The sequence below is a fragment of the Tachypleus tridentatus genome, chromosome 1 (genome assembly GCF_004210375.1).
Source record: "Tachypleus tridentatus isolate NWPU-2018 chromosome 1, ASM421037v1, whole genome shotgun sequence".
Lineage (NCBI taxonomy): Eukaryota > Metazoa > Arthropoda > Merostomata > Xiphosura > Limulidae > Tachypleus > Tachypleus tridentatus.
In genome coordinates, this window is record NC_134825.1 from 4,480,447 (window position 1) to 4,499,719 (window position 19,273).

Genomic DNA, 19,273 nt, shown 5'->3' on the forward strand with positions numbered 1-19,273 from the left:
TGTTCTGGTAGTACTGTCTACACAATAGTGAACTGTTCTGGTAGTACTGTCTACACCAATACTAGTGAACTGTTCTGGTAGTACTGTCTACACAAGTACTAGTGAACTGTACAGGCAGTACTGTCTACAGAAGTACAGGTGAACTTTTCTGGTAGTACTGTCTACACAAGTACTAGTGAACTGTTCTGGTAGTACTGTCTACAGAAGTACAGGTGAACTGTTCTGGTAGTACTGTCTACACAATAGTGAACTGTTCTGGTAGTACTGTCTACACCAATACTAGTGAACTGTTCTGGTGGTACTGTCTACACAAGTACTAGTGAACTGTACAGGCAGTACTGTCTACAGAAGTACAGGTGAACTTTTCTGGTAGTACTGTCTACACAAGTACTAGTGAACTGTTCTGGTAGTACTGTCTACAGAAGTACAGGTGAACTGTTCTGGTGGTACTGTCTACACAAGTACTAGTGAACTGTTCTGGTAGTACTGTCTACACCTGTAGTAGTGAACTGTTCTGGTAGTACTGTCTACACCTGTAGTAGTGAACTGTTCTGGTAGTATTGTCTACACCTGTAGTAGTGAACTGTTCTGGTAGTACTGTCTACACCTGTAGTAGTGAACTGTTCTGGTAGTACTGTCTACACAAGTAGACAGTGAACTGTTCTGGTAGTACTGTCACACAAGTAGTAGTGAACTGTTCTGGTGGTACTGTCTACACCTGTAGTAGTGAACTGTTCTGGTAGTACTGTCTCACACAATAGTGAACTGTTCTGGTAGTACTGTCTACACCAATACTAGTGAACTGTTCTGGTAGTACTGTCTACACAAGTACTAGTGAACTGTACAGGCAGTACTGTCTACAGAAGTACAGGTGAACTGTTCTGGTAGTACTGTCTACACAAGTACTAGTGAACTGTTCTGGTAGTACTGTCTACAGAAGTACAGGTGAACTGTTCTGGTAGTACTGTCTACACAAGTACTAGTGAACTGTTCTGGTAGTACTGTCTACACAAGTACTAGTGAACTGTTCTGGTAGTACTGTCTACACCTGTAGTAGTGAACTGTTCTGGTAGTACTGTCTACACCTGTAGTAGTGAACTGTTCTGGTAGTACTGTCTACACAAGTAGTAGTGAACTGTTCTGGTAGTACTGTCTACACCTGTAGTAGTGAACTGTTCTGGTAGTACTGTCTACACAAGTAGTAGTGAACTGTTCTGGTAGTACTGTCTACACAAGTAATAGTGAACTGTTCTGGTAGTACTGTCCACAGAGTAATAGTGAACTGTTCTGGTAGTACTGTCTACACCTGTAGTAGTGAACTGTTCTGGTAGTACTGTCTACACAAGTAGTAGTGAACTGTTCTGGTAGTACTGTCTACACAAGTAGTAGTGAACTGTTCTGGTAGTACTGTCTACACAAGTAGTAGTGAACTGTTCTGGTAGTACTGTCTACACAAGTAGTAGTGAACTGTTCTGGTAGTACTGTCTACACAAGTAGTAGGTGAAGTGTTCTGGTAGTACTGTCTACACCAGTACTAGTGAACTGTTCTGGTAGTACTGTCTACACAATAGTGAACTGTTCTTGTAGTACTGTTTACACAAGTAGTAGTGAACTGTTCTGGTAGTACTGTCTACACAAGTAGTAGTGAACTGTTCTGGTAGTACTGTCTACACAAGTAGTAGTGAACTGTTCTGGTAGTACTGTCTACACAAGTAGTAGTGAACTGTTCTGGTAGTACTGTCTACACAAGTAGTAGTGAACTGATCTGGTAGTACTGTCTACACAAGTAGTAGTGAACTGTTCTGGTAGTACTGTCTACACAAGTAGTAGTGAACTGTTCTGGTAGTACTGTCTACACAAGTAGTAGTGAACTGATCTGGTAGTACTGTCTACACAAGTAGTAGTGAACTGTTCTGGTAGTACTGTCTACACAAGTAGTAGTGAACTGATCTGGTAGTACTGTCTACACAAGTAGTAGTGAACTGTTCTGGTAGTACTGTCTACATAAGTACTCCTTGGATATTTTAAATTGAATGTTTTGTTTTTATAAATGTTGATGAATTATTCTACTATTTGAGGTTTTCCACTACTACTGTAGAGTTCTGTTATCTTAGTGTTCACAAGTACTTTAGTTTTCTTCTTTTAATCTGAAACAAGTAAATTCAGCAGCTCTATTAGTGAAATGTAATAAATGTTTGATGAACACATCCAAATTTTGCTAGTCTGTTAATCTTATATTAGTACTAATGAAAGCTAAATTGGCTTTTTGAAACAAGATGTTACTATTAGATACTTGAACAAAGAGCAATAAACAGGATGTTGTTTAAATCTAAAGAAACAGAAGCCTTTCTGAGCTCAGTTCATATATCCTGAGTGACATTAAACACTTCATTATATCTCAGCATTATTGTTATTTCTAATAAATTGACTAAGTTGTCTATGTCCCCATCTGGAGGTAATATTACTAACTAATTCATGCTATCCTATTAATTCCACTGTTTTTTCCTAAAAAACAACACTTGTAAGAACAAGTAACTCTTCAAATGGATAAATTTTTTCCTGTAACAAACCTTAAAGAACTTATGATCTTTACCATACTTTATCACTGTTATCTGGTGAAAACATACAACTAGCAACAGTTATCTGAATATGTTACAAAACATGGTAACATCTTTCCTGGGATACAATTCATCAATCATTTAAACTAATTTCAAGCCCATACATTGATCCCGTTCTATTACAACATTTTGGTAACAGATGAAAACTGTCCACAACCTACTGTTACTACTTTACAATTACTTTTTATACAACAAAATGTCATATATACCTGTAACAGAAACTTAACATTAGCATGCTAGAATATTTCCTCAATTCCTTCATAGAAATAAGCAACAATTTGTGAAAACTTACAAAAAACAAACACCTTGAAACACATAACACCTCAAAAACAAAGATTAATTTATGTTGATTAAAATATTCTTATTAATGAATAGTTTAAATCAGCATCAGGCCATTTGTGAGATAATTCTGTAAGTGGTACTCTTTACATGTATGCACTTTGCAACAAATTCCCATACTTAAAGCTACTGATTTATAAATTACCTACTAATTGGAGTATGACTCATGAAACAGTTGCATATGTGAGAAAATACAAAAAATGAAGCATTAATAGCTTCTAATTATCTGTTTAAACTGTGAATATTAATTGTACCTTCAAAATTAAAATAACTTGCTCCAAATCTCATGTTACAGTTTTAATTTTACAGTTTCCAACTAATATTACCCAACTTTGTATGAACTGTAACAGAACAGCACCTCCCCAAATATTTTCAAAGGCGTCTTGAACATAAGTAATCGTATTTATCTGAAAATCTGTTTCAACCAGTCCTGCTTACTACATATATCTTTTCTGCCAAACTTTGAACTGCAACTAAGCCTTCTTTGACCCTAGGTTTGAGAACTACTGTGGTACAACAAAGAGATTTATGATGTAACTGAACTACAAAAAGATATCAAAACATTTATATTTCAGAAAAGAATGTCAGTGTTTTGTAGTATGTCAAATATTGTTTCATCTGCTGAAGCACGGTGACGTACTTTTATTATTATCACGTTCAAAATGCTGCAAACTAAAAACACCAACCAGAAACAACCTTTAGTCACAAGCCTTAATATCACACATGTATTACTATCACTCCTGTCATTTTCTTTGTTATCTACCACCAAGATGCACATCAATATAAACACATTCTTTCACCACTACTGAAAGTTTCAGGCACTTAAAACAGGAATCTATACAATTACCCCTTTATTTGTATAACATAAGCCTGGAGGTACCTTTTACCCATCTACATAATTTAAGCATGAATTAGCTTTACTGGTTAGAGGAAACATTCCATGATTTGAAACACATCATTAGTATGATACTACATGAGATAAGGTTTTATATTATTTTATTTTCATGTAGAGTTTCCAACATCACTTCAGTTTCTCCATAGCTACCCATGACAGACTTGAGTTTAAGTGAGGTAGTTTTCGCTGTTGTGTGATGGGAAGAGGCTGCACTGGACTCCAGTCTTCGTTGTCATCTTCATCTTCTTCCTTTTTCTGCTGTATTGTTTCAGGATCAAGACGTTCCAGGGTTGCTATCACTGCATTAAATCAAAAAGAACTATTACTAAGAACTTGTGAGCGAAAGTAAAGAAGAGGTTGAAGTAATACGTCAACATAAAACTACAGGCCATGTTTTAAGTCCAGAGCTTTCCATGTAATATTTTAATTATGAACAAAGTGTTGCCTTATGGAATATGATTCAGAATATTTTGAGAACATCACGTACAGAAATCCACATAATTATAATTAAATTAAGACTAACTGGACTTCCTTACTTAGCATTTCTTTATTGAAGTATTTGAAAAATAATTAAAATCTCAAAAACCTTAAAATGTCAAAAGTAACAAGAAAAAAAGAAGGTTGGTTATGGATGCCAATTACATTAGAAACAACAAATCCTTTGAATAAAGGACAGTTGGTGGACAAAGACATTACAGATTACTTCTGTATACCATCTCCTGACCCGAAGATGGCTTGTGGTATTTAACTCTAAATATCATTGCTTGCAAACTTTCTCATCCAGAGGATAATTCTCAGAAGAATATTGGAGTCCATAACTTACCTTCTTTGATCATGAAAACAAATTTTAATCATGTGTGAAAGACTATCATAAGCAACAAACGTGAATCAAACCTTATTATAGGAACTTTGGTTGTTCTTGTCTAAAGCCATGAGCTGTAAAAGAAAAGTTAACTATAAACATAAGATAAAGCATGCAAAAAGAAACTCTTTGTCCCTCATTAATACAAAATAAAGTAAAACATGCAGTTCGAGTTACATGCAATACAATTCTTTTCATTCAAAGAAAACGTTTAATTAAAAATCACATAAAGATATTCAAAAGTTCTCTATTCTAAATTATTAATGCAAACACCCATGCAACTCATTTTGGTTTGTTTTTCTTTCATTCTGTTTAATATTTTGCATCTTTATTTTATGTAACCATTACATAAACTGTTAATACATGCTTACCACTACTTCAAACATATCAAACCATGTAACCATTACATAAACTGGTAATAAATGTTTACCACTACTTCAAGCATATCAAAATATGTAATCATTACATAAACTTGTAAAATATTTTTACCACTACTTCAAACATATCAAAACATGTAACCATTACATGAACTGGTAATATATATTTACCACTACTTCAAGCATATCAAAATATGTAACCATTACATAAACTTGTAAAATATTTTTACCACTACTTCAAACATATCAAAACATGTAACCATTACATGAACTGGTAATATATATTTACCACTACTTCAAGCATATCAAAATATGTAACCATTACATAAACTTGTAAAATATTTTTACCACTACTTCAAACATATCAAAACATGTAACCATTACATGAACTGGTAATATATGTTTACCACTACTTCAAACATATCAATACAATAAAAAACTGTATCCAAAACCAAAGTGGATGGTTATTCAAGTCTATCATGTCCAAATATTCAGAATCATAAGGTATGATATATTAACTCTCCATACATGAGTTCAGTTATTTCAACCATCAAACTATAAAGTTTAATACTGTTTACGTAAAGATTAGAAGTCTGCTGAAAACAAAAATCCCATTTTTTAATAAAGTATTTTTACTAAAGATTTGACTGTGAACTTAAAGCTAGTCTGATTCAGTGGTCATTTTTCATATTAAGAACAAAAATAATTTTTATATTCATATTACAGTTTTCATATACATAGCCTCTATACAGGTTCTTAAACAAATATCAAAAGTTTTTCAGCCATTTTAGTATATTGTCTCTACTCTAACACTAATTATAATGAAATCATCTGTAGCTAAAAGCCGAAACATATAAAGTGAAATAAAAAGTATGTTTATTTGTATAATGACTGCATATTGCAACACATATTACAATTATTTATCCTAAAACCTAGTCTTTTAATCTTTTATTGCTACTTTTATTTAACTTGATTACTCTCTCCATTGTATCTAAGGAAACTAGTACAATAAATCAGTAAATCACCTGGCTAGAGCACAATGTTACAGTAAACAACATACTGAGTTACATCATGCATGCATACCTAAAAGATTTTTTTTTTCATTTTCTTATCCAGCATAATATGTTTCAACTTGTAAATTTTAGTTACTGTTATATCAATAAATAAAACCTTACTTACATACAAGTCTCACAGTTCTTTAGTACAGAAGTCTTGATAAAAGTTAACCCTAATATTTTATAGGTTGCTTGTTTGTACTTTCCTTGATTTCAAATGTGTAACTTAGAACACAAAATAATAGAATGCACAAAAAATACAATCTTCTAAAAGCTATTTTAATCTAACACACTTTTTACATTGATCTATAAGTTGGTTTAAGTGATTCCTTTGGCTGATTAACACGACCTCAGAAACTTTAAAACTGATGCATAATAACCCAGAAAAATGAGTTAGCCTTATAATGAAAAGAACAAGTTAACATATTCTTTTCTTATTGGTTATACATGATCCAAAAGTAAATGTCAGAGAAAATTGCTGTCATTATTAGCAGGGTGTCACAAAAAGGTATGACATGTGGGTCTGAAAATTACTGTCATTATTGGCAGGGTGTCACAGAAAGGTATGACATGTGGGTTTGAAAATTACTGTCATTATTGGCAGGGTGTCACAGAAAGGTATGACATGTGGGTTTGAAAATTACTGTCATTATTGGCAGGGTGTCACAGAAAGGTATGACATGTGGGTTTGAAAATTACTGTCATTATTGGCAGGGTGTCACAGAAAGGTATGACATGTGGGTTTGAAAATTACTGTCATTATTGGCAGGGTGTCACAGAAAGGTATGACATGTGGGTTTGAAAATTACTGTCATTATTGGCAGGGTGTCACAGAAAGGTATGACGTGGGTTTGAAAATTACTGTCATTATTGGTAGGGTGTCACAGAAAGGTATGACATGTGGGTTTGAAAATTACTGTCATTATTGGCAGAGTGTCACAGAAAGGTATGACATGTGGGTTTGAAAATTAATGTCATTATTGTCAGGGTGTCACAGAAAGGTATGACATGTGGGTTTGAAAATTACTGTCATTATTGTCAGGGTGTCACAGAAAGGTATGACATGTGGGTTTGAAAATTACTGTCATTATTGGCAGGGTGTCACAGAAAGGTATGACATGTGGGTTTGGAAATTACTGTCATTATTGGTAGGGTGTCACAGAAAGGTGTGACATGTGGGTTTAAAAATTATTGTCATTATTGGCAGGGTGTCACAGAAAGGTATGACATGTGGGTTTGAAAATTACTGTCATTATTGGCAGGGTGTCACAGAAAGGTATGACATGTGGGTTTGACTTTCTGTTAGAGAAGCAAGAAGAAAGGGGGTTACAACTTTGAATTACGTTTTAGCAAAATTCCATACCATAAATACATAATTTATGTTCAATTCAAGGTATCATTACAGAGGTAGTAAGAATATTAAAAATGGGTAACTCAGAGGAAAGAACTGACACACTACAAAAAATCCTGAATTTTCCTTAATGTGAAAAAAATGACACATCTCCTGTATGCATCACATCTTCTCTATTTACCAACCCTCCATTAAGTATGAAATTGAACATAAATTACTTACTATAATAGCATCATTGCTCAGCAAACCATAACGTTTATAGCTTTCGATCTTGTTTGGTTACAGAGATATTAAATAGAAAATCAGACCCATTTTGTCATGCCCACCTGTCACATTCTCTCTTCAAAAATGTGTCTATCTTATATTTAATTCTATATTATCTATAACCAATAGAAAGCCAAGGTTTTCATCTATGAAATGAGGTATTATGTTTCATTGTGTTCTAAACAGAGAATTGCCATTTTCTCCTTTAGTAGCAGCTTCATTCCCACAGATAAGATAATGACCAACTTGGATGAATTTGTAATGACTCTTACTACAGAAAAAGTTTGATAATTAAAGTGCATGTTATTATTCTATATTCATAACTCAATTAAATAAAAATTATTTTGTGCATTACTATCATTAGCATAAAAAGTAGGGTTAAGTGTCATTGACAGTCAAAAGCAAAAAAAAAGGAATAAGGCACAGATAAGTACTATATTTATTGTTTTTAATATTCATTCTGTATTTGCTATTATAAAATAAATTAACTGTACAAATAGGGACTCCTTCAGGTAAGTTAGGGTTAGATTAGGTCAAATTAATAAAAATAAAACTATTTAACAAAGCATACATGTAAAAACGGCTCGTTTGGGTTGGGAAAGTTTTTACATATATATTTCTCTACAAGTGGGTTTTCTCGACATCACTGATTATTATTTCACAAAGCATTTATGCAAACAGCCTGTGAGTAATGTAATTTCACAGTATAATATGAGCTAGACATTTCCCAAGTGATTTATAACAATGTGAATAATATTTATATACAGTTTAAAGAGCAATAAAACAACAATATATATATACTGTTATGAGTTTAAAAAACAAATTAATTAGAAAATAGTTCATCTGAAAGGTTCCTATCAGATTTCATCTACCTTTAAAAGAGTTAATTTGAAAACAATGTTTTGATCTCTTGGAACAAAATATTTATAAAACTATTTGAACCTTTGCTCTGCTGCATTTACATTGTTGTACATACAGATATACATAATGTTTGATACTAAAAGAACACATACTTGTTTACTTCATTTACGATGTTCGTTAAAAGCAATACATCTCAACAACATTTCTTCATTGAATAATGACCTTAACATCTGTAACATCCAATCTCTACTTAGTTTATCCTCTTTCTGTATCTCAGAACAGCTGGTATGGGTATTAACACTTTTATTGATAAAGAGAGAACAACGTTTTGACCTTCCCAGGTCATCTTCAGGTGGTCTAGGAAGGTTGAAACGTTGTTCTCTCTTTAACACTTTTATAATACCATGAAACATATCAGTTCTCATCTTGATTTTGTTTACCTAATAGCCTAGCTTCACAATATATGTACTACTGTCAAATACTGTGTATGTTAGCTCAATGAAAGAAAACAAGAGACCACACTCTTAGAAAAAAATATTTCCATACTTTCCATACTTATAAACTACAACAAAAACAAGATTCTTGATGACGAGAAACCCACTTGAAATAAAAATGTATCTCAGAATGGCTGGTATGTGATACATAATTATTTACATTGTGGATTTTAGACTTGAATGGTTTTAGTGTTTTGCCTTATAAATTAGTTGACCCTAATGTATTCGTAATCTTACTTGTATCTCAGAATGGCTGGTATGTGATACATAATTATTTACATAGTGGATTTTACACTTGAATGGTTTTAGTGTTTTGCCTTATAAATTAGTTAACCCTAATGTATTGGTAATCTTACTTGTATCTCAGAATGGCTGGTATGTGATACATATTTATTTACATAGTGGATTTTAGACTTGAATGGTTTTAGTGTTTTGCCTTATAAATTAGTTGACCCTAATGTATTTGTAATCTTACTTGTATCTCAGAATGGCTGGTATGTGATACATAATTATTTACATTGTGGATTTTAGACTTGAATGGTTTTAATGTTTTGCCTTATAAATTAGTTGACCCTAATGTATTGGTAATCTTACTTGTATCTCAGAATGGCTGGTATGTGATACATAATTATTTACATAGTGGATTTTGGACTTGAATGGTTTTAGTGTTTTGCCTTATAAATTAGTTGACCCTAATGTATTTGTAATCTTACTTGTATCTCAGAATGGCTGGTATGTGATACATAATTATTTACATAGTGGATTTTACACTTGAATGGTTTTAGTGTTTTGCCTTATAAATTAGTTGACCCTAATGTATTTGTAATCTTACTTGTATCTCAGAATGGCTGGTATGTGATACATAATTATTTACATAGTGGATTTTAGACTTGAATGGTTTTAGTGTTTTGCCTTATAAATTAGTTGACCCTAATGTATTTGTAATCTTACTTGTATCTCAGAATGGCTGGTATGTGATACATAATTATTTACATAGTGGATTTTACACTTGAATGGTTTTAGTGTTTTGCCTTATAAATTAGTTGACCCTAATGTATTTGTAATCTTACTTGTATCTCAGAATGGCTGGTATGTGATACATAATTATTTACATAGTGGATTTTAGACTTGAATGGTTTTAGTGTTTTGCCTTATAAATTAGTTGACCCTAATGTATTGGTAATCTTACTTGCTACAACTTTACTTTTCTCCATGACTTCCTTAGCTATAGTATGGTTAAGAGCTAATAGACGGGCCCTTCTTTTCTTTTCTTCATCCATTTTTTTCTTCATTGTTTCTGATAAAGACGATTTTTCAAATCTGTAAAGAAATTCCGAGAGCAAGCTTTATATGATAATTCATAGATATTTTTCGACGTAACACTTTTATCACTTGCTGAAACATTTTTACTTCTAAAGTTATAAGGAAAATATATTCATCATTACTTTTAACGAAATATCAAAATTAATAAAGATATAAAAATTCAGATACTAATACAATAACTATGGCAAGCAGAAGTTAACATTTCTTACACCGAAAGTACATTTCTGACAGGTACTTACCTATACTCACCTAAAGCTATGTCAATTCTGGTTTGTCTTCTATGCATTGCTAAGACTTTTCTTTGCTAATAGAGCACCTCTCTTTTATATTCCATCAGTTTTGTGCCATTTGTGATCATTTGTTGCTCATGTAACTACCCTCCACCAATCACATTTTACCATTTATATTATCAAAGCTAGCTCCCTCTACTATTCCACCACAATCCTCACTTTCAAGAACTGGCAGGTACAAACAAGAAACACTGGCATATCAGTGGGAAGTGTGTGTGAGGAGGTATATGTATCAGAAATACATTCAGCACAAGAAACTGTTAACTTAAAAAACAGTCTTCCCATCTCTCATCCAAAGCTAGAATCCCACATTACATAGGTGGACAGGCTGCTGAAGGTGCCTCAATATTCAATCAAGTGGAAAGAGAATGCACTGAAAAGGAAGCACACCTGTATGGTGGAGCACTACTTCTGGAACAGGTATGTTCTTTGTTCAGTAATCAACACAGCAATACAGAGAATGTGAAACAGAACAGGCAGGTACAAATGTATTCAGGAAAGAGACATAAAGCACCAAATCAGCTAAATAACTATGACTTGAAACAGCACAGCACGGACAAACACGAAAGGTCTACCGTGTGAGTGACCACAAGCCCGAATAAATATCTGTCAATGGTAGTGTGCCTTGGGTTACATTGGAGTACATCAAGTGCAGCCTATCCAATGGAAACACCTTGTATAACAAACTGTAGTTAGCAAGTGCACTGCTCTTGGCCAAAACAAGACTTAGGGGAAGCATCTTGGATACATATGATTATACAAAAAACAATAAGAGGTATAAGTGTGATTGTGAGGTTCTTCAGGACCAGACTGTTGTAAACATGCCAGCTACATATGTAGCAAGACGTAGTACTCAACATAGTGATAGTGAGCCATAGTATTAGTGACAGAAAAAAATGAAATAATCAGATGTGGTCAGGGCTAAAGGACCATGAATCATACATGAATAGGTCAGGTGTGGTCTGCCCTGGAAAAGGTCACAAAGGGGATGCACATTGAGATATGCTGAATTTTGTCAAATGCAGTCCATCTAGGTAAAAACACCCAGTGGAACTCAGGGGAAATGCTTTGGATAAGAGTTGTCTGTATGAGCAAAAGCATCCAGGGGAAGCATCTTGGGATACATCAGGTTATGCCAAGAGCAGTCCACCTGGGGAAAGAACAATATAGAGATCAACAAGTGCAGTCTACCTGGGCAACATCAAGAGAGAAGTAATCTTGACAAAGAAAATTAGGTGAGGTGCAGTCTACCAAGAAAAAAAACATCCACAAGAAGTGCCTTGGGTTACAACAGATTCTACCAAGTACAGACCATCAAACAGTAAACGTCCAGTGGAAGCACCTTGCATAAAAATTATAATCAACAAGAGAGGCCCGTCAAGTTTAAGATCATCATCAGTCATCCCCTTGGATCCTGTTATTATATAATCATTGTTCAGTATAGAAATGAGTATAACAACAATGGCTCTCTTCTCACGTAGTATAGATAATGTGTAAAGTTTGATGTTTTTGTTGATAAAAAGATATTTAATTAATTAATAATTACATGTAAGACTATTTACCATGACAAGAATATATTATATATTTTATAAGCTCACATTGTAGTTACAAAGAAAGACATTTATTGAAAGACTAAAATATTTACGTTGTGCTTTCCGATAGCATCTTCCTTATATTTTCTGCTTTGAGGTCTCTCTTAAGTTTTTCTGCAACTGACAACATTTCTGGCTCATCTTCTATGTAACGTTCAGGAATGTCAATTTTTTGAGGAAGACCAAGCTGGAAAAAGTTTTATTTAAAACCAGAAACTATAAACAAACTCTAAAGCCACACACCTTACATTTAATCAGTTTTATTATACTTTTGACACAACCACAGCTGTAAGACAGATAAATTTACATTGGATGGTTAACAGCAAGAAGAGAAAAACAGGCAATGTTAACAGAAAAACAATTCCTGCCCATTCTCAAAACAATTCCTGCTCATTCTCACACTAGTGTGACAGCTCAAAAACCTTGAAATGTGACCTTGCTTTTTGTGTAGTTTTGTCTGTCTTTTTATTATTACTTTATAGACAATGACATAGATAACTATAAAATAAACATTAAATAGAAAATTTATAAAAATATACATCACCATTAGGTAGCCCGTCAAACACTGTACACCCATTACATCATCAATATACCACTAACACATTATTAATACTGATATACAATTCCCAGCTAATCAGTTGTTGATATACCACTACTACTTTAACAAAAAATGCAGGTATATCTCTACCAGTTCAAAAAACAGTGTTAATATGTCATTACCAGTTCATCAAACAAAACAGGTGTACAATACATAGCCCACAAAACACTGTGCACACACACCGCCACTTCATAAAATACATACATTATTAATTCACCTAAAATATGCAGGTGTAAAGTAAAGACTCCACAAAAAATACTAACATACATTATTACCTCATTAACATACAACTAACATATTGTTAAACAATATTTAATACATTATTACCTCATTAACATACTACTAACATATTGTTAAACAATACTAACATACATTAGTACCTCATTAACATACTACTAACATATTGTTAAACAATACTAACATACATTATTACCTCATTAACATACCACTAACATATTGTTAAACAGTACTTAATGCATTATTACCTCATTAACATACTACTAACATATTGTTAAACAATACTAACATACATTATTACCTCATTAACATACCACTAACATATTGTTAAACAATACTTAATACATTATTACCTCATTAACATACTACTAACATATTGTTAAACAATACTTAATACATTATTACCTCATTAACATACTACTAACATATTGTTAAACAATACTTAATACATTATTACCACATTAACATACCACTAACATATTGTTAAACAATACTTAATACATTATTACCTCATTAACATACCACTAACATATTGTTAAACAATACTTAATACATTATTACCTCATTAACATACTACTAACATATTGTTAAACAATACTTAATACATTATTACCTCATTAACATACTACTAACATATTGTTAAACAATACTTAATACATTATTACCACATTAACATACCACTAACATGTTGTTAAACAATACTTAATACATTATTGCCTCGTTAACATACTACTAACATATTGTTAAACAATACTTAATACATTATTACCTCATTAACATACTACTAACATATTGTTAAACAATACTTAATACATTATTACCACATTAACATACCACTAACATATTGTTAAACAATACTTAATACATTATTACCTCATTAACATACCACTAACATATTGTTAAACAATACTTAATACATTATTACCTCGTTAACATACTACTAACATGTTGTTAAACAATACTTAATGCATTATTGCCTCGTTAACATACTACTAACATGTTGTTAAACAATAGCTTAATACATTATTACCACGTTAACATACCACTAACATATTGTTAAACAATACTTAATACATTATTACCTCATTAACATACTACTAACATATTGTTAAACAATACTTAATACATTATTACCTCATTAACATACTACTAACATATTGTTAAACAATACTTAATACATTATTACCTCATTAACATACTACTAACATATTGTTAAACAATACTTAATACATTACCTCATTAACATACTACTAACATATTGTTAAACAATACTAACATACATTATTACCTCATTAACATACAACTAACATATTGTTAAACAATATTTAATACATTATTACCTCATTAACATACTACTAACATATTGTTAAACAATACTAACATACATTATTACCTCATTAACATACTACTAACATATTGTTAAACAATACTAACATACATTATTACCTCATTAACATACCACTAACATATTGTTAAACAATACTAACATACATTATTACCTCATCAACATACCACTAACATATTGTTAAACAATACTTACATACATTACTACCTCATTAAACTACACATCTAGTTCACCAAAGCATGTAGTTAGACGTCTAGTTTAACAATACTGATATACATTACTACCTCATTAACATACCACTAACATATTGTTAAACAATACTGACATACATTACTACTTCATCAACATACCATTAACATACACTGATGGCCAAAATCTTAAGGCAAATGAGCATAAAGAAAAAATATGCATTTTGCATTGTTAGACTCAACCACTTATTTGAGTAGAGCTTCGAAAAAGGAAAATAAGAAAAGAGAAAATAAAAATAAAAATTTTTTAGTATTTAATAGGGAAATGTGAACACTATGAAATTAGCCTAAATACTAGCTGGTCAAAAGTTTAAGACTACACTGAAACCAAGTGTTAATTGGTAAACACGTAACGAAATTTAGTTATCTGTGTTCAAGCATCAGTGTTGTTAACACCTCCCACTGACATTTCCTGTGTTACATTGGGTAAAAACATGGCAAAGGCGAAGACGTTGACAGGGTTTGAACGTAGCAGAATTGTCGAGCTGCAAAAGCAAGGTCACTCTCAACGTGCCATCGCTGGTGAGATTGGGCGTAGTAAAACTGCTGTTGCAAATTTCGTAAAAGACACTGAGGGATAAGGAATGAGAATTTCAAGTGGTCAGCCCAAGAAACGTTTGACTGCGTTTAGCAGGAGGATTCGACGGATTGTCTGGCAAGACACCAGCTGATCGTCGAACCAGATTAAGGCCCTTACGGATGCATAATGCAGCTCAAGAACAATAGGATAGCATCTACAAAAGAAAGGTGCTAAAACCCGTAAACGTCTTTAAAGGCCATGCCTCCTTCCACACCACGAAACAGTTCAGTTAAACTTTGCTGAGAAGCACCAATCATGGGACATAGAAAAGTGGATGAAGGTTTTGTTCTCTGATGAGAAAAAATTTAACCTGGATGGTCCAGATGTCTTCCAACGTTACTGGCATATTAAGGATATCCCACCGGAGATGTTTGCTATATGACACAGCGGAGGAGGTTCAATCATGATCTGGGGTGCTTTCTCCTTCCATGGAACAATGGAGCTTCAGGTTTTACAGGGTCATCAAATAGCAGCTGGCTACATTGGCATGTTGGAGAGAGCATCCTTATTGACTGAAGGCCCTTGCTTGTGTGGAAATGACTGGGTCTTTCAGCAGGACAACACTGCAATCCACAATGCCCACAGGACAAAGGACTTTTTTCATGGCAAATAACATGATTCTTTTGGACCATCCAGCGTGTTTGCCTGAACTGAACCCCAATGAAAATGTTTCGGGGTGGATGGGAAGGGAAGTCTATAGAAATGGACATCAATTCCAAACAGTGAGTGATCTTCGTGAAGCCATCTTCACCACCTAGAATAACATTCCAGCCAGCCTTCTGCAAATCCTTATATCGACCATTCCAAAGCAAATGTTTGAAGTTATTCACTATGACAACCGTGTAACTCACTGCTGAGCATTTTCAACCCTGTTTAGGCCTTCTTTTTGGTATGGTCTTAGACTTTTGACCAGCTAGTATTTAGGCTAATTTCATAGTGTTCAAATATTCTCTATTAAATGCTATTTTATTTTCCCTTTTCTTATTTTCATCTTTCAAAGCTCTACTCAAATAAGTGGTTGAGTCTAACAATGCAAAATGCATATTTTTTCTTTATGTTTATTGGCCTTAAGATTTTGGCCAGCAGTGTATTGTTAAACAACACTGACATACAGTACTACCTTATCAATATACCACTAACATATTATTAAACTATACTGATATACATTACTACTAATGTATTGTTAAACAATACTGACATGTATTACTACCTCCTCAACATACCACTAATGTATTTTAAACAATACTTACATACATCACTACCTCATCAACATATCACTAACATATTGTTAAACAATACTGGCATAGATTATTACCTCATCAACATATCACTAACATATTGTTAAACAATACTGGCATAGATTACCACCTCACCAAAGCATGTAGCTACACATCTAGTTCACCAATGCACGTAGCTATACATCTAGGTCACAAAAGCATGTAGGTATACATGTAGTTCACCAAAGCATGAAGCTAGACATCTAATTCACCAAAGCATGTAGCTACACATCTAGGTCTCAAAAGCATTTAGCTTGACATCTAGTTCACCAAAGCATGTAACTAAACATCTATTTCACCAAAGAATGTAGCTCTACATCTAATCTGTCAAAGAAATTAGATTTACACCTAACTCACCAAAGAGCATAAATTACAAAATTCACAGATAGGGTCTGGCACAAATTTGAGCTTGTGACAAGAAAGTGACAAAAATAGATTGATAGTTATTTTCATATAACTTAGCTATCATTTGTAGTTTTTAGAACCACTTTCTTACATCAGAAGTAAAACACAGCAAAAAGTGTGTATATATTAATCAAATATTCATTTTAAAAATAGTCTTTTATCAGTATAAGAATAAAATATAAAACCAATATATCTCATACACAATTGCTAAGTGTCCACATGTATATACTTCTCTTTGACTGGTTTCCACAAAATGTAATATGCTGTAATAATTACATGCATACAAAACACCAGAGACCTTGATATATATATACACACACAACATTAATCCACAGTTTGTACACATTCATACAACACAATGACATCATATACTCAGAACTACAAGTAATAAGTATTTTTCACTCTAGTTGTCAAAAGTAGTTATCTTTAAATTATTAATATTTATCTATAGTTGTTATTTGCTACAAAACATAATTATCTTCCATTTCACAGAAGCAGTAATTACAATAAAAAAAATAATTTATTTATCTGGAGAAGGTCTTAAGCTATTCATTTATGATAAGAGATTATCAGTATATTTTAGATATAAATATAAAACTTAATTTATATATCGTTAATGAGAAATTACTTCAGTTGTGAGTACTGATGTAAACCATTTTACCTGGGAGATCAAATAATATGGTCTTTGCAGCACTTCTAATGAGCAACAAAAATTAGAGAAATGGTTATTATTAAAATATCTCACTTTATAGCAATGCCACTTATTATAATTCAAAATTTAAAATTCTAATTACAAATAAAGCTATGCAATATTACATATTAAGGTACATTTTCATAAGAACAAATTACTATAAAACTTACTTCTCTATCAATAAGTTTTTCATCAAATATTTCAGATCTTCTGATTGTGCTACGTACAATATCAGGTGTACTCGCTGTGCGTGAATAACGGTCCATGTGACAATAACGTGAAGAATGACCAAACTTAAAAACAGATTTAAAAATATGAATGAAATCAAAACAAATTCAAGAAAGCATACTAATATCAATGAACTTGCAATTATGTAAGAATGGAAAGTACTAGTTTCCAGAAAATAAAATAACAGTGTACATGGTCATAGTTATTACATGTTCATTCAAACTTTTATCACATGAGCTTGCTGTTTTGTGACAGATGTTGAATTTAGTAGCGTGAGCTTTTTAAATTAATAAAACAGAGAGTCCCTAGTTCAAGGCCACATACCTTAACAGCATAATTATTTGTAGTTACATTACAGACACCAAAATTATGAATCAACATTAAATAAAACAGAACAGTTCTTTAAAAAAACTGACCAATACATCAGGTGGTCAAACAAGGAAGTTCACAAAGCTTAATATCAAGTAAAGTGTGGTGAACACTTCACTATTACATGATCAAGCAGTACCTGGGATCAAATATAAATTTTTTATATATATTCTGATTACACCTGCTATAGTTTAGATTTATGTTATGACATGTAATTCATCATTCTCAGGAATGACTGGTTGTGACCAAACACACAATTTATACTACATAAAGTAACAAAATCAACCTTAGTTATAATATTAATTTCATTTCTTAGAGATCACGTGTCACAGACAAACTGTGATCCAATTACAAGCTACACTATGTCATGTGATCAAATCTTTCACACTTCCAGCATTTAACTCACCATTCTGGGAGATGACTGGTCAACTAGTGGTTGGGATCCAGTACCTGTAATTGTATGATGTCTCCTTTTTGGTTTCCTATGTGCCTGTACAAAATGTCTTGGGCTCATCTGAGGGCGAGAATTAGTTGACTTGCGCTCTGTGGAAGACGTGGAAAGAGAAGTAGAGACCCCTCCAAACAATCGTTCATGGGCACTTAAGGTCTTCCTATGGGTCTGTATAAAGTATATTTTAAGTCAAACTCACAGAATATTTAATTTTTGTATACAACATATTTTATACAGTAAGTCATTTATCCCACTATTTTAGTTTTTCATTTATAACTTGTCCCACCGTTGAGCTAAGCTTATATATTTTTTTAAATATATATTTAGACTTAGTATCACTTACAGCAAAAATACCTGGTTTGGTAATAAGTCAATGGTTTGAAAAGTGTAGATTTCAGGTAAGAAGCATAAGGCTTTTACTGAGACACAGATTATACAAAGTTTAAAATATATTTTTATAACAAAAGAAAAACAAAATGAAGTGATTTCAGACATCTAAATATGATGAAAACAAAGAACTTTT

General features: G+C 32.6%; 1 protein-coding gene across 3 annotated transcripts in view; it reads right to left on the reverse strand.

The window, feature by feature from the left end:
* Nucleotides 1-3,937: 3,937 nt before the first annotated feature.
* Nucleotides 3,938-19,273, reverse strand: part of LOC143233340 (uncharacterized) — a 209,011-nt gene continuing 193,675 nt past the window's right edge. For all 3 annotated transcript variants that reach the window (XM_076469530.1, XM_076469678.1, XM_076469605.1), the window contains exons 22-27: nt 18,706-18,918; nt 17,873-17,995; nt 12,375-12,508; nt 10,306-10,436; nt 4,747-4,788; nt 3,938-4,151 (exon numbers count right to left, since the gene is read on the reverse strand). In XM_076469530.1, the coding sequence (XP_076325645.1) occupies nt 4,751-4,788; nt 10,306-10,436; nt 12,375-12,508; nt 17,873-17,995; nt 18,706-18,918 (639 nt within the window). In that variant the 3' untranslated portion in view covers nt 3,938-4,151; nt 4,747-4,750. The remainder of the gene's footprint in view (nt 4,152-4,746; nt 4,789-10,305; nt 10,437-12,374; nt 12,509-17,872; nt 17,996-18,705; nt 18,919-19,273) is intronic.